Source organism: Lonchura striata, chromosome 5, assembly GCF_050655825.1.
Source record: "Lonchura striata isolate lonStrDom1 chromosome 5, ASM5065582v1, whole genome shotgun sequence".
NCBI lineage: Eukaryota > Metazoa > Chordata > Aves > Passeriformes > Estrildidae > Lonchura > Lonchura striata.
In genome coordinates, this window is record NC_140707.1 from 63,598,255 (window position 1) to 63,615,688 (window position 17,434).

Below are 17,434 nucleotides of genomic sequence, written 5' to 3' on the forward strand. Positions count from 1 at the left end.
CTAGGGAAGGGTAACAAAATGATTTGTAACTTCATTGCTGTGCTCTTCTTTGAGGAAAAAATTAATCAATGCACTGAAGAATAACAGTGCAAAGTTAACTTGGCTGATGGGTATCTCAGAAATCTTGGCCCTACTGAAGCCAGTGGAATTCTTAGTTTGTACAGGGTCAAGATTTCATTTGGGGTTCTCTCTGGAGGGGAAAGGAGAAGTTCTCCCAGTCACCACATTCTTTAACAGTGCATGTGGAGTAGGCAAACTGGAGATCTTCAGCGCTGCAAAGCTCATGCTAAGTTAGGAGTTTGGTATTGAATGGTGCTGGTGGCAAAGAGCAGTAAGAGAAGGTCAGATGTAAAATCCTGAATCAAAACTTTGTAGGGGGAATTAAAATTCAGGGCTTTTTCCCCCTCTGTGATGATGTAGAATTGCAGACTGAACTCCCACAGTTTTGTAATGTTGGAAATAATCAGCTGAACGTAATTTTGTGTCTTCATCACATTCTTACAGAAAACTGGTATAAACTCTTATCTTTTTCTGATACGAGACTTAAATATGGAACCTGTTTGAATACAGTTTCTTGTGGCATATGGTTTTTTCTATTCTTCAGTAAGCAACAGCTTAACTTGCAAAATTGCTGAATAAGAGCATGCTTTTTCCTAGGAATATTTCAAATATGCCAACTAAGTAAAGGAAGCTGATGCAATTTGTAATTAGATGGTGTGTTTCCTTCACCCTTTTTTAAACTGAAGTTCTAAAGACTTATGCTGAAACTATAGTTGGGGAAATATTTTGTACTGATTTTTTTTTTTTAATTCACAAATCATTAACTACAATTGCTGACTAAGCAATGAAGTTCTGTACAATTAATGACTGCAGGACATAACTCTACTTTTCTTGTGTTCTGTAAAGCTGTGTAGAAAAATCTCTGTACAAAACAGGCCCACATTTTATAACTTGTACAAAAATGGAGATGCAATGCTTAGTGGCCCAGAGCATAACTGCCTTGTGATTGGGAGGCCTCAGGAAGAAACAGGGAGAAAAGGGAAATGTAAAGATCACAATTAACTAAAGAACTCTGATTCATTAAGGAAATGGAGAATGCAAAAAAAATGAAGCATCCACCCAGCAGATCATAAATATCTGTGAGGCAGAGGTACTAGTTTAAATTTAATTTTTTTCTGGTACCTAGGTATTCCTCCAGTCTCAGTATTGCTTCTCTCTCTGCACTGACAGACTTTGCTTTGTCTCATTTCTGTTGAGTTTCTTTTGCAAGTTTTTCAATGTATAAAGTATAGAACCAACCTATGTGTGTATATGCACATGTACTGTACTATACTATATTGAAAAGTAGATACCCACACATATTATGGTATCTCTGTATTTTTGGGCCCCTGTCTAATGAACTTGCTGAATGCCTGAGGGCTTAAATGGTCCTTTGTCTAGTTCAGGCTGGTTCAGAGATTTGAGATTAATTACCTTTTCAAATAGGCTAGGTTCTGCTAGGAATGCAGTGACACACACGGGATTTGGTGATGGTGTCTGATTAGAGGGCAGTTAGGGGGATGGAATTCTGCAGTGGCATCCACATCAGAGGTGAAGATGGCTTAGCCTCAAACAAGCACCTGTAATAGAGGCCAGGAGTATATTTTTTGAGAACATGTAACATCAAGTAATTGGTCATGATGTGAAACATTTATCAATATTTTTTGGGGTCTGAAATGGTGCTGTGTCATATCTGTTTTAAGATCTATCTATGGAATAGTCAGGACATGTCCAAACATTATCTTGTGCCAAGTGTTTTGTTTTCTACATTTTTGCTGCTGAATGATCTTGCCTGGGCAAAAACTACATTTCTCAAAAAAGCAATGCACCACCACCAGGCAGCCCCTTTCTCCAAACTACATTAATGAACAAGCACTAAGCAGCGTGACAGAAAATATTTACTGTATTACTTTCATCCCTAAGGAGATGTATAATACGATATTCTTTTAACAAGGCTCATGTTTTAAAAACAGAATGAGTCACTAATGAATAAATTCATAAAATGTCAGTACAGAGAGAGAGAGAATATAATTCACAGCCTGTAGTTCTTTGGTCTTTTCTACTAGTATGCACCACTAGATTGTCCTTCAAATGCATGGATCCCGTCTATATTCACTCATTTTAAGAGTTTTCATCGCCATCACATTCTTTTAAGCCAAGTCTGTCCCATGCAGATGTTTTTCCTTAAACTTGCTAGAGATCAGGACAGATTGGAGTAGGTGAAGATTAGTGTTCCCTGATCAACCAGCTCAGCTTGTCTCTGGTGTCCCTTCTGTGCAGGGCTCGAGTTCTTAACACCAATTTAGAGTGGATTCGGTTGTTTCTTCCAAACTCCAAGCAACTCCCAAGTCAGTTGATGTAAACCAGGAAACCAAGCCATTAAACAACAACTGAATAAAGAAAATGTTACATTTAGACACAAGTTCTTTGCTGGTTTTGTATCCCATCTGCACTTTCTTAAGCCAAAGCTGTACCAATGCCATACATTGGAAGTGCAAAAATAGCTATCAGAAGGTTGGGTTTTATTTATTTATTTGCAATACATGAAGAGAGATTTTATTAGGATCTTATCCCTTCATGTGTTTAAGATAGTTTTAAACTAACACAGGTGTTTTAGTATTTTAATAAACTTTGGCAGGAGTAATTGTAGAATTTTTTCCAGGTGGCCTTGCTCCAGAATGAAAGTTTGGAAAAGAACAAGAGTATACAAACTTTACATAATCAGATTTGTAGCTTTGAAATAGAAATTGAAAGACAGAAGGAAATGCTGCGGAATAATGAATCTAAAATACTTCATTTACAGGTAAGAAATACAGACTCTCCCCATTAAAGCAGAAATGGTAGTAGCTTCTGTTCTGTGCCTTTACACTTGTGAAGTGAGGTGGTCTAATTAAAAAGTGGGGGGAGATATTTTACATTATCAGGGAGCCATTCTGATTTTTTTCTGGTTTGTTGTGTTTAATGGGGTAAGATACTTCACTAAACCACTGCAATTACCTAACCTATGTTAAAACAAAAATATTTAAAAAGGGAAAAGATTGAAAACAAAGTGAAACTCTTGTATGAAGAATCTTTTTTTTTTACTTAAAGAAACTGCTTAAGGAAGTCCCACTGAAGGACAAGATTAGTACCTTAAAATTGTCGAGTAGTACATATATTCCTTTTCTACTTGCTGGTAGTGAAAAAAAATACTAATCATCAGTGAGATCAGTCTGGTGTGGATTTAATTGAAACATAGCATAATGCATTTGAATACACTTTTTAAAAATCCAGATTTCTGCTGTCCTCCTGAGGAAAATTTATGTAGTTATTCCTTTGCTCTTAACTCTGAGTTTCATGTTCTGTGTTTCGAATGACCTGGCCACAAGCCAGCATGAAACTAGGAATACTCAGGATGCCCTAGCATGGTGGTTAGCCCAGGCTGAAATTCCTTGCTCCGTATTCAGAGCTGACTTGGGATGTGGGTGCTGGGAATTTGTATTAGCTTGCATGATACTAACCACATTAAGGGAAACCTCAGGAGATATTTAGTGAGGAATTGTGGATGTGTCATTTACACATTAATGTAGTATGTCTGTTGCTAGAATATCAGATACTTGTTGTAGCATCCATCTTAAAGGAATGTAAATAAAATTATCTTTTTCACTTATTATTCACGTTGCATATAAACTGCAAATGTTGTTAACTCGAGAAAGATAAAGGTATTCAAACCAGTGTGTGGTTAAAATTCAAAGGGTGGCACATTCAGGAGCTCAGATCCTGGAGACCCTTGATGATGGTTTATCAGGAAGCCTTCAAGTTTGGAAACTGCAACATTTTTCCTTACAGCAGTAATTTCTTTCCATGACCTGCCCACTTAGTAACCAGCTCAGCCTGCCTTAGTCATTGTTACTTGTCTGATAGTGTGGGATGTGGCTGCCTGCATGCAATATTGCATTCTGACACTGGGGAGCTAATCCTTGTATGTACTGATATTGCTGATTGAATCTACCAGGAGGTAAGTTAATTTGTAAGCCTGGAGTTCTTACACATGCTGTCTCAATGGCCAGCAGTGAGAGTGGAAATGGAAAAAAAAATATAGAGCAGAGTATTTCATTATTGTCTTAAATGACAGATTGCAATATCTTTTTCCTTGAGCTGTAAGTGTTAGCAAAATCAATTTTCAAGTGATTGGTTTAGGAAAAAAGAAAACCCCAAACCACTACAAAGCAGCAGATTCCAACAGGTGGCTTTGTGGTGGTAATAAGTACTGGAGAAAAATGTTTTGCTCTTTTTTCTTTTTTTTTTTTCCCTTTTTTTCCCTCCTCCTGCTCTTTACTTCCTCTTGCCAGCTATTTCAGTTTAGTTATTTTAAGCCAAACTGTATTTTAATGCTATTTCAACCTGTTTCCTTCCACTTAGCAGAATTTCCTGATCCCTTCTGATTGTTAAGGGTATCCTGGAAACACCCCTCAATTTGTTTTTCATGGGCAGCATGATCAGCCTCCTTCTGTTGCCCACCAGGAGTGGAAGGAATTAGCTACCTTTTGTGAGCCATTCTTTCCCTGGGTTGTGTTGAGCAGCTGTGGTTACCTGGGAGCCAGAGATGCTGCACTAACCAGTTCAGGTCTGAACACGGGGTATTTGCTTCATCCCCCAAGATGTATAAATGCTCCCCATGCTGAGTACAGTTCCAGTATTGGCTGTGGGGTGACTTTTTTTGGCTGGAGAGTGGCAACAGCATCACTGAGCATCACTTGCACTGTGAGGCATCTGACACAGCCAGTGTAAATGCATCAAAGGAGTCTGGGCACTGGCAGGAACCTCAGCCTAGAGATGTTTTGTTTTCAGATGAGTTTTCTATATATTGGTCTCCAGGGAAAGTGTTTGTACTGGTACTTTTTACCAGTGCATGGTACTTTTTTGGCTGCTGTCATGTGGAGAGGAGCTTTCACATCCAGTCTTTCATATGGAAATGGAAGCATGTGAATATGCCCATTGTAAGCAGGGTGGGGACATGAGATACTGAGGGACAAAAGAAACAGTGGCCTCATGAACATAAAATTATTTGATGAGTAATACATTCCTTCAGAGAAGGACACGTGATTTCTTTTCCAAGTCAAGCAGTACCTTTTCTAGTCTGTTCTTTAGCTTTTCAGTTTCAGTTGCAATGGAAAGGTCATTACAGCGCTTCAGATCCTTGTGACATTTTCTGAAATTCTTTTATTAAGTATAGTGCTAAAATTCTGGAAGTTGGTAGAAATACTAAACAAAACCCCGTATGAAAATCAACATCAAAAGAAACTCACAATGGTTTGCCAAGCACATAACTCAAGATTAATGATCTAGAGAGGTCAGTTGCTAGAATGAAAAGTGCATGCAGAAAATTGATATCTACTTGAAAATTTATGAGTACAGTGTGAGACATCTGTGTGCTTTCTAATGGAATAATTAGAGTGAAAATCGCCACTGCTGCATTAAATTCAGATTTAGTACAGCAGTATCTCCCAGTAGGAGGGAGGTTGACTCCCTGTAGGGTAAAAAGACAGAGATCCCACTGCTTTTTAAAAACTAAATAGAAGTCTTACTTCTGATTATTTTATATCTCTTGAATTCTCATGTTAAGGTGCAGTAGATAAAAATGCTACACATTTGCCAATGTGAAACAGAAGCAGCTAAACCAGAATTAGTTATGTGTGTACAAAGGTAGAATGTTGCACAGGTTGATGGAGAGAAGTGGGTCCCTAATAACAACTTTGTGTAATCTTCTCCCAAAAGAATAGCTTACAGTTCTTCTGCATGTTTAGCACTTCCCCTTTCATACAAAAATGTGATCATTTAATTTGTTTGATGCTAGTCCAAAGAGATGCAAGCTGTGAGGCACTGTGCAAACCCCAGCCATGTTACTGTTTGTGCCTTGGAAAGTTCATGTTTAATATGAGTAAAGGAAAAATATCAGACTTGGGCATATTGTGAGTTCTTTTTGCATGTTAACTGTGAACTAGTGGCCAAATCCTTTGGTTCTGCTCTCACAACATGCAGTCAGGCCATGCTGTGGTATGTTTCCTTCTTTATATGGCTAACAGCCCTTCCCTGCTCTGCTGTCTGATACCATCAGCCCAGGTGGGAGGGTGTGACTGTGCTGGTAGGTGCTGTTTTGTAAGTCCAGGCAAGCTGCTTCATATATTTACTGGGCCCATACCCCTGGCATTTATGATTCAGTGCACAGCTTTCCTTCACAAAGCCCTAATTCTGGATGTGAGAGATACATAACTAGTTTTAAAACACAAACATAGAAATAAATAATTAATCCTGAAATATGTTTGATTGCCCAGTTGTTTCGACACGAAAAACAAGACTCCTAGAACCTGATGTTCCTAGCTGGCTCATCAAATTGACAACCTTCAATTAATGGTTACAGACTTTCAGTATAACTGAAACCATGTGATTAAAAGCAAATGGCTCAAAGGGGAAATGGAAGTTGCATGAGGCAGAAGGGTTTTCCCCATCAGTGGGGAACACTGAATCCACATGGCCAACCAGAAGGCAGATGCAAAATAAATTTATTTTCTTGTTTTGTACTCAACTGCCACTTCATTTTTGTGAAGAAATGAAAAATCATTTTTACATTTGTTGGCTCTATATGATGAGAAACTACAAAGCTATAAAGCTAGATTTGGAATTTAACTGTAGGTGGTAGCAAAAGTAGTTTCTTCTCTCAGATATTTTTGTTATCATTTGAACTTCACAACTGATTATAGGGTTCTGGCTAAAATTCCTGCTAGTCCAAATTAGCTGTGATAATGTGAAGTGCTGTGTATTTCTTGCATCAGATTTCAGATAGACTGGGAAATATGTTGTTTATATTTTAATATACTAAGGTGCTTGCAATGTCCTTCTTCAAGAGAATATTGGCCTTTCTGTCTGTTTCTTTCTTGAGTGTTATATTTCATGCCTTTCCAAAACCAGCTGGGCTATTTTTTTGTTTGTTTTCTAAAAAGGACTCAACAGAAAACACCTTCAAAATGCATGGGTTATTGAGTTTAGGAAGTAAGAGTGGGAATTTTAAAGGTACTTAAGGAGATAGAAGTGGTAATTCTGCTTACATTCTTGAGGGCTTCTGGTATGGTTGTGGGCACATAATAACTTAGGTTTTGATGACTGATTTATGTGAGCTGGGAGCTTGCACATGTGTGTACTCGTGTTCCATGTGTGCAAGAATAATGATATTTTCCTGCAGGCATAAGTTATTTTGCTGTAAACCAATATAAACCTCTACACATGGGCAGCCATTTGATCCACACCACAGGAAGTTGTGCCCATAATTTCTTGCTTAAGTACTGTCACATGAAACTCAACAGGTATCAGCCCATAATACCAATGTAGAGACACTCAGAAAATTGTTCATATATTGAAAAGTTAAAAAAAAAAACAAAAATCAAACTACCTTAGATAAGAGGTACACACTAACAAGTCCCTTTTTTAAAATAATTCTGATTGTGCTCTACCTATGCAGCACTAAATATTTAAGTGTTTCATTAATACCTGGGCTATTCCTTTAAATTTTCAGAGTTTGTGTAATTAAAATACTAGACATAAGAAAAAATTGTTTATATTAGAATTCAGTCTTATTACTGATAATATAATCTTTGTTTAATTTGCATAAATTAATGTCTTTGTGTTATTTTAACTCATGTGCTGTTATTTTGTAAAGCGAGTGATAGACAGTCAAGCAGAGAAACTGAAAGAACTGGACAAAGAAATCCGTCCCTTCCGACAGAACTGGGAGGAGGCTGACAGCATGAAGAGCAGCGTGGAATCCCTCCAGAACAGAGTGACTGAGCTGGAAAGTGTTGATAAAACTGCAGGGCAAGGAGCTCGGAATACCAGTGAGTGTGGGCACAACAGGCTAGGGGCTGTTGAAAGGAAAACGGTGTCCCTCGAGTGGCACTCCCATTGTGACTTTTATATGGAAACATCAATAATGATGATTCTTCTGATTTTTTAGTAGGAGATTGTGTATTTCATTTGTTAATAGTGTGGTATTGCTTCCATGCTTTTTCTTAGGCTTGATTATTGTCTTCCGTTTTGTTTTATTGACTCTTGTCTTGACTGCATTGTTAGCTCATTATGAACAGTTTCTCAGTTGATCTTTGATAACTAATAGCTTTCAGCAACTTCTTTAAATACTGTCTTGGTATATTGACATTTTTTACTACTCTTCTCCCTTGTGAGTGGATCCATACCTTGTGTGTGGTTATCTGCATGAAACCACCCATCCTGATTCTGTTAGACAGGTGTATTTGATAGTAAGGAGACTGACATCTGCTTAAGAATAAGGTTATTGTTATTATCTTAAGATCTACTTAAGAATAAGGTTATTGCTTAAGAATAAGCTTCTGAATAAAAACTGGAATTCAGCAGATCAGTGTAGTGAGCACATGCAGGCATTTAAATGATTGTGACAAATTTAAATAGACAGATATAAGGTAAACCTGCTTTATTAATTCATCTGCTTCTCAGTATTGTGTGTTGGCCAATTTTGCCAACAAAACAAAAGAGTAACATGAGAGGGAAAGGGGACGCAGAAGACTTAGCTCTCACACTAAACTAAATAAATGAGCATATAGTACAGATCTAAGCTTGGATTTTTTGTGGTTTTTTTATTAAGAACTTTAGACATTGCAACAGCACTGTGCTTCTGAGACAAATAGTGTCTAAAAAGAATGTTTTGAGTGATCAGGAATGCTTCTGAATTTCAGATGGATTACACAGGATGTGTAACTGCTTCCAAGGTCTTACCTGCTAAATAGCAATCTGCAGATAATGCTATCAAGTCTCCTTTCAAAAAATGGAAGCCTTTAGTTATACTGTTTAGTGACCAGGAAAAATCTGTTAGATGATTTGAATATTTGACTTTTACTGCATGTACGATTAATACCCACATTTGTAAAAATCCCAACTAATATAGATACCAGCCAGCAAATTAGAGCCTGTAGGAATTGCTTCATCAGTGGCCAAATTGGTTCTCGAGGAGGAAATTGTTTTCATACACAGTAGCAGCACTGGTGCTTGATTTTCACAGTCTTTAGTAAACTGCAGGTTTCTCACCCCCATCCTTTCTGTTTCTGCCAGGCCTGCTGGAGACCCAGCTGAGCAGGCACGATCAGATGCTGAGCGTTCATGACATCCGCCTGGCTGACATGGACCTCCGCTTCCAGGTCCTAGAAACTGCAAGTTACAACGGAGTGCTGATTTGGAAAATCCGAGACTATAAACGTCGGAAGCAAGAAGCAGTCATGGGGAAGACTCTGTCCCTGTACAGCCAACCCTTTTATACTGGATACTTTGGCTACAAGATGTGTGCCAGAGTTTACCTGAACGGAGATGGCATGGGAAAGGGGACGCACTTGTCTCTGTTTTTTGTCATAATGCGTGGAGAATACGATGCTCTGCTTCCTTGGCCCTTCAAACAGAAAGTGACTCTCATGCTCATGGATCAGGGACCGTCTCGACGCCACTTGGGAGATGCTTTCAAGCCAGATCCCAACAGCAGCAGTTTCAAGAAGCCAACTGGAGAAATGAACATTGCATCTGGCTGCCCAGTCTTTGTGGCTCAAACTGTTCTAGAGAATGGAACGTATATTAAAGATGATACTATTTTTATTAAAGTCATAGTGGATACATCGGATCTACCAGACCCCTGACATACACTGGGGGAGGCGGATTAAACAGAAGGCAACTCCGTTTGGGGGTTTTATATCAGTTTGTCTTCAATCAGAGGTCCTAAAGCTCACAGAACCACCTTGTGGAACAGATGGAAGAGTTTGAAGGCATAACTGCATAGGGTCCAATTGCGAAAGTAGCAACACATTAAGAAATCATACCATGGTATATTTTTTAATAGAACTAGCAACACTTGAGCTCTGACGAATCACTTATCCCTCGTCAGGCTAGTGATTATGGTCAGAGAGGATTTTTTTTAATTTATTAATGATCTAGTCGATTGGAGGTGAAAAGACATATACAGTATGTGCTGAATCAATTACTGACTTTTATTTCTTTTAAGCTAGAATACAAGAAAAACCCTTCACATGTGGGCTAGCTGGAAATTGTCAGCATGTTAAAAGAAGATGAAGTAATGTTGCAATTATGATATTCTTTGAAAAACTGAGGTGCAATCTTGTCTGAAATATAGTATATTGTCTTTTTAAGGCCTCATCTGGTCTCTGTTTTAATAATTACTTTGTCAGAAGATCTTGGAAAAGTATCCATGTCTTCTCAAAAGTATCTGAATCAAAATCATATTTTTATTTAAAGTTCTATTGTTACAGAAAACATTTTATTTTAAAACTGTTGATAGACTGATATTTCTTGGAAGAAAAAATAGAAGATATCAAACACTGGTTATCACTTGTGATAGGAAAAAAAAACTATTCAATTCTGTTATTTCTCTTTAGAAATGTAAACCTACAATATATGTCGTAGTTAATGACACTATTTCAAAATTAAGGAAAAATCACTCATGGATGCTGTGCATCATTATCAGATTTATAATTGTTTTCACCCTAAAATAGGGCATTTGTTGAACTTTGGAGTTCTAAACGGAATCCTGTACATTTTTTAAAGTTCTGCCCCATGCTTTCCAATCAAGCTATATATGTTGCACATTATGCTGTCAGCAGTATATAGTGTTTTCAGTATTGGGGAGGAGGATTAGTGCTGAAAAAAAGCCTCTATGTTTGTTCTGTACTAGCAGCCATTGCTTCAAGACAAACCAGCAATGTCTTAATACAGTGATGGTGGCTTGCATGCATACATGTGCCTTAGATGTGCTGTGCTGCTTATAAACCATAGCTTTTTATTCAGATTAATTCTGATATCTGAAATGGTAGTTTAATTGGACTTCAGGCATAATGTTTAGCCTTGTCTTCAGAGCCCTTAGGTACCTTGCAATGTATGAAACAGAAGCCAAAGCCCACTCCTTTGGCTTCTGCAACTTCTATGACTTGGCCATGGTGGAATCCATCCTATTAAGGTGCCAAAACATTATGCTCAGTGCTCCTATGGAGCTTGGACTAGACAGTCTCCATGGCCACTGTGAAGGCAGGTGACATTTTTCCTCTAATGCCTGTGGCTGTAAGGTGGCATCACTTGAAACTAATCCATCTGAGAGCTCTGGGGCTGTGAATATGGATGCTCGTGGCAGCTTCTCATAGCAGACAAGCATCCTAATGGGGAATGCATGGGCTTCTTTCTTGTAACAGCCTCAACTGTAGTGAAAAGCATTTGCTAGCCCTGAAACATGCTGATTGCAACCTGCTGTGTTCATCTGCTTCTATTTAATAGCCTGTGACACGCAAGTCCAGAGACACAGCCTGACTGTGGTGCTCTTTAAACTCCTGCCTAAGCAGAGCGGGCTTGCACCACTGTGTTTTCAGCCTTTGTGGGCTTGAAAAAAAACTGTTGCATCTCAGCCTTTAATGTCAGGCTGTATCAGTTTTCTGCTTTTTTGAGGCATAGTCACAATTTTTGTCTAAGGTGCAGTTGAATTCATGCCTTTGTATTTCAGCTTGTCTTTGCCGTTGTCTTTTTTGGCTGTGCCTTCACACACAGTGCCTGCAAGAAGTATTTATGGATGTACAATGCATGCTAAGTGGTCTTCATGGGTTTTCCAGGCACCTGCTAGAATACTGCCTGCTGCTGACTGTCCTGACCGTCAGCAGCAACTTGTCTTCCTTTCCTTGCCTTCCATTGTCTGGGTACTGTACTCCCTCTATGGTACGTGGCTGTCAACAGGTGCAAGCTCAAATATGGAGGCACGTGCTAGCATTTAATTTCTAGCACGGAAGGAGGATGTTCTGCACAAGAGATAAATATCTATAGATATACCTGCATCTATATCTCTAGATATCATTGTATGGCACTTGCAGTTTTATGCAGGCTGCATAAGTAAACCCATCACTTACGCTTTAGGGCGAAGGTTCGCTCAACTTGTGTCATTTTAATAATTGTGAATGTAGGCAGCTAAGCTTTTGTGTTTGTGCATCACAGAATTTTACTGAAAACAGGATTCCCAAGTGGAAATGTCCAAAGGACTCTCCTCCCATTGCTAATGCATGTCTTGTAAAATTAAATGAAATTGTTTGGCCATCTCAAAACAGTTTATATCCTGTTTCAATCTGGGACTTGGAGGAGATTTTGAGTATAAGCAGGGCCCGGCATATTCTGCAGATTTGTGACTACAGTTTCCAACTTCTGTGACAGAATTGCGCTTCTAAATCCAAGCTTTTTAAAAGAGGAGGAAAAAAACCATTTCCAGCCTTGGTGATTGAAAGAGGACTTTGAAACATGTGAATGTGTAAACCAATAGGGAAGTCTTCCTGAGTCTGCACACAGCCTAAACTAGTAGCTTTAAGAGATCTGAATATCTCGTCTTGGTGGGATATTGACTCAGAAACTTCACAGAGAAGTTTAAATATGAACACTGCTAACTCTCTAAATGCCGATCACTGTAGCAGAAACATCAGTCACTGTTGTATTTCACAGATCTCTATGCTGCTTTCCACATCTCCCAAGTGCCAAAAGCACCAGCTGCCAGAATCTTCAGCTTCACTTGGGCAGCTTTTATAATGCAGTAATGTGCTATCGATATAAAAATATTTTTGCATATGTGCTTTTTATCACAGTTAATAAAACAGAGGCCTACTGCACTTATTTTTTAAAACTACATGAAGCTGCCAGAGAATTTCCAGTTTGCCAACCCTGCGTACTGTGAAATCCAGGATCTTGCTACACAAATGTAGACACCGCCTGCTGTGGAATACCTGAAGCCTTGACTGTAACACCCCTTTCTCCGCAGAACTCACAGGCCATCTCTGTAGAGTTCTTACTGTGTACATAGAAATCAGTTTCCTCTGCTTTCCAGCAAGGAGTATGTAGCATTTTGTGAAAACAAGGCCACTGTATATTCTCTAAGTTGAAAGGAAAAGATACCTGGTGCTTTACTCAACACTTTTAAGTTATTTAACTGTTTCATCGCTGAAATGCCCTTTATCCTTTTTCTCTTTGTTCCTGACTGAGATATCCAAAGTTTTCTAGGGACTGTCTGTTTAAAGTGATTCATGGGACAACACCCTGCCCCCATGTAATGTATATTCTTGAATCCTGGCAAACTCCTGCGGGGTGCCACTGTTGCAAGGGGCTCCCAGAGTATTTGGATTACTTTGAACAGAGTTTATTCAGTGAAACCACATTGTCCTCTCCTTAGTAGTAATTCTTAGCAGCACACAGCTGAAGTCTCTTGCTGGTGTTCTTTCTTCACGGTGACGCTCCAAGTTGTGTACAAACCTCTTCCGTTTCCAGCTTCCTCTAGGGAGATTCCAGTGTGTGACAATCTGGATGTTGCCCTTTGTGTGCACTCTTCAGCACAGAGTGAGTGCACCTATTACCTAGAAAGTCTTGAATCCTAGACAGGAAACTGTTTGGGTGTTTAAAGACCAACCTGCAATTATGATGCATGACCATGTCTGCATTGCTTCTCTAAACTAATTAATTGGGGTCTTGTTTCAGTTACTGTCTACACGGTACACCTTCAACTGCTGACTTACAATATGCAATGTTGATTTCAGCCTTGTACTGTAAATGTTGTTCTTCACAAAGAGAATGTGCAATAGGAAAAGGGAATGGTGGGTGGCATACTTTTGATGGAAAAAACACGCTAGATTTTTAAAAACATGGGGAAAAAAAAAAAGAAATGCAGTTTATTTCTTTTTCTTGTGTTTTCTACTTGGAAAAGGAAAGATGAAGATATGTGCCTGTTTCTGTGCCTGGTGAATTTCTCAAATGCAAAGGTAATAGAGATTTGTGTTAGCTGGGATTTAAGTGTTGAGCCCATGAATGTTAGCCCATGAATGTTGTATCGCTTCTGTTTCCTCAGCTTACCATGATTATGGCTTGCTGAGCTGGAGTTTAAAAGCTACCACCTATTTGTAGTTGTATTCCATCTCGTGGGATAGGCATTTCACCAACAGTGCAGGGTATCTGTTGATATTTTGTTCAGTTTTTAAAACACTGGTGCTCTTTGGTCCAAGACAGAGAAGTGTGTAGGGAGTGACAAGGAAAGTTGCCTGCATTGATGCCTTTGATATGATTTAACTATGCAAATATACAGATAGGTGAGGGGGGAAATTCTTGGGTTGGGTAATTCTAATCTATTAGATTTTGCTCTGTAAATTACTTGTATGTGTGTAGATACATACATGTACACACAGACATGCATGCACATAAATATGCAAAGTCTTTTCTTTATGTAGAAGTGATGAAACAAAACCCTTTCCTCCAAGTTATACTTGATCAATTGGTGCAAATGTAACTTGTTGCTGCTAAAGGAGGATCTTGGCTAAGGGCAAACTTTGATTCATATCTTTCAGGTTTGAAGACCTGTATGTAGCAAACACTTTGTCTAGCTTTTCTGAAGATTCTGAATTGTAATTTAGGACACAAGTTCTTCCTCATGCTCTGAAAATTTGGAGATTCCTGTATTTTAAACAACTATAGTGATGGGCAACTTTTTGATGGCAAATTATTTCCTCTAATTTAGAACAAAAAATGATAAAAAGCATCTGGACTTCTTCCCTGGAATTCCTGTCCTGTTGAGTCAATACCTTGATATTCTGGTTGACCTAGAAGTCAAAGCTACTGCAATAAAAATGATTGGTTTGGCAGTTTAATCTGAGTTTCTAATACTGTGTACAGTGTATAGCAAGTGCTATTTATCTTTTTTGGAACAAGGAAATCAAGGATGAGATGTGAAGTGATTTGTCCAGAGTCACAAAAGGAATCTCGTGGAGCTGGGACTGAATGAGAGGTTCCGGTTCCCTTGTGTTATCTCTGAATCACAAAGTTTTACTCTTTTAATACCTTTGTCCCTTAAAGGAACTGGAAAATAAGTTGACATACTCTGAAGACCCACATCAGGACAGTAAGGGCTAGAATTAAACATACGAGCTGTCGTGATTTGGGGTTGTACACGCGTGGTGGCTCAGATGTGTGGAGAGTGAAGGCCGGCACAGCATGTTAGTGTCAGTAACAGCAGCAAACCTGTGTCCTGCTCTGTCTGTTCAGAATCGTCCAAAACCAGTCTTGTTTGATGCTCCTCTTAACTGAGGAGGAAGAATACCATTGTACAGTGAAGTGGGTTCATCTTTGTTCTACCAGTCAGTGTGACTGACCATTTCTTTCTTGTGGGGCTTTCTCCCTTCTTCTGTAAACCAAAATCTGGAGGGCTTGATTGTTCTTTCTTGGCTCTTAATCCAGGCTTCTCCCTTCTTCTGTAAACCAAAATCTGGAGGGCTTGATTGTTCTTTCTTGGCTCTTAATCCAGGCCTTTGCAGAGAAGCACCAGATAGGAATGTTGTGGAAAACTTTGGACTGCTGATTCAGGGGACATCCTCTTAAGATACAGAAGAGTAAAGTTATACAATTTATAAGGGATCTGACTATTCCTGTTTCTCTTCGAATATATGGTCAAGACTGCAGCTTCTGTCTTCCATTTCATGATGTCAATGTAGATACTAGGCTGTGTTTTTTCATTATTTCCCCTCCAAGTTAGGATTAGTTCCTTAGGGTTCAAATAAGTTCTGAATTTCACAGAGAAGCACCCGAACCAAAACCCTGGATTCAAACATCCCAGACTTGATGTGAAATTCGAATCTGGATCCCGACTCTGTGGCTTACTAACCTACCCATTCAGGGAAGGGTTTGTTGTCTCTATGTGGTGTTTGTGTTTTTGGTCCTTTGGAACTAAGCTTTTAATTTGGTTGCCAGTTCTGCAAGGACTTTTTAACTTCTTAGCAATGCCGGTGTTCACACGCTCCATTGCTGGCAGTGTGATGCGTAGTGATAAAATTTGACTCTGTCTAAGGGTTACTGAGATAAACCAGCATTATCATTCGTAAAGGTCATTTTCTTGCATAGTGTTCCGAGCTTTGTATTTGAATATAGCTCGCACCTGAAAGGACACATCTTCCAACTATGACCTGCATCACTGGCAGAGAGTTGTGTAATCTGTACTTGTGGAATGGGAAGGTACAAGCTTCCATCGTTGCTGAAGCATCGTGTAATCCACCTTTTTTGTTTTCTTGTAGCTGTTGTTCAATTAATACTTTTTTTTTTTTCAGTTTTATAGAGAAAAAAAGGGGAAGTTCAGGATTTTTTCTACAAGGTATAAAACTCCAATGAATTAGTGGTGACTAGAGAGCTGTGAAAAATACCCCATTAGGAGATGATGGGCTAAATGTAGGTCCATTTCTCTTAGACAAGTAGGATAACCTTTAAGATGCATGGAACAACATATTAATCGGGAAAACTAAAGCTGACATTTGTTTCCAAGAAATTCTGTGAGAACTATCTATGGAAAAGATATCCGTGATTGAGAATAATGTACAAATTAATGTGTTTGAAACTTGTGTATCCATTTCTTTAATCTCATACTCTTCAGTGAACGGTACACTTGTGTTCAGTTTTATGATCAAAAACAAAGACCAAAGAAGGCCAGCCTCATTTGATCGTGTATATTCTGCCTGTCTTAATTATCAATAGCTGTAAGGATACAGTGCAAGTGATCTGGTAACCAGTGGATCTTGTCCTTTTCTTTTAGGGGGAAAAACAATTTTAAAATGTATAATTTATTGCTCAGCAATAACCATGTTGTTAAAATAATAATAAAAAAAAGGAAATAGCAACATGTCTTAATTTCCCAATAGCATTATTATATGTTGTATTTCAGTTTACTGTATATTGTGTTTTTGTATTTATTTGTGTTTGGAGGTCTTGCTATGTCTTTTTGTGTTTAAATGCTAATAAACAAGGACAGTGTGTAAGAGTGTAGAATGCTGAACTCTGAAATGCTAAACTGTGTTATTAAAGGAAAAATAAATAAGTAGGAAATCATATTTTTTAAAAAAACCTGGTGCGTTGAATTTGAATGACTGCTGTTGACTTGCAGATGGCCAGAGTGCATCCTTGTTCCTCTGTGAGCCCATCGAATGGCTGTTCTGTGCTTTGTGTTCACACACCCAATAGAGCTTTACTGTGGCATTTCCCATCCTCTGCACAGGTAACTTCCAATAACTTCTGTCAGAGTCCTATTTTCCATGTGCTAACTCTGCTGGAATAAACCAGGCAATGGTGTTCATCCTGACATCAGAGTTGAGAGCCCTTGTACAAATAGAGTAGAAATAAATGGAATGGCTTTTCATGCATTTGTGGTACACTGCTTTCCCAAAGAGGTGTGGGAGAGCTGAAGCATAGCTTAAATGTTTAAAGATGTAGATTTCTTATTTTTTCTTTTGTGTCATTAGTGACTCTTCTCAGCTGACAACCTCATGCCAGGTGTGTGCTCGAAGTCACAGAA

General features: G+C 38.7%; 1 protein-coding gene across 10 annotated transcripts in view; it reads left to right on the forward strand.

Annotated features, from left to right (window-relative positions):
- TRAF3 (TNF receptor associated factor 3) overlaps positions 1-13,757 on the forward strand; it is a 66,104-nt gene extending 52,347 nt beyond the window's left edge. For 9 of the 10 annotated variants that reach the window (XM_021541371.4, XM_021541365.4, XM_021541373.4 and 6 more), the window contains 3 exons: positions 2,702-2,842; positions 7,733-7,907; positions 9,154-13,757. In XM_021541371.4, the coding sequence (XP_021397046.1) occupies positions 2,702-2,842; positions 7,733-7,907; positions 9,154-9,725 (888 nt within the window). In that variant the 3' untranslated portion in view covers positions 9,726-13,757. The remainder of the gene's footprint in view (positions 1-2,701; positions 2,843-7,732; positions 7,908-9,153) is intronic. The other variant, XM_085580786.1, reaches the window with a different exon arrangement.
- Positions 13,758-17,434: the final 3,677 nt, after the last annotated feature.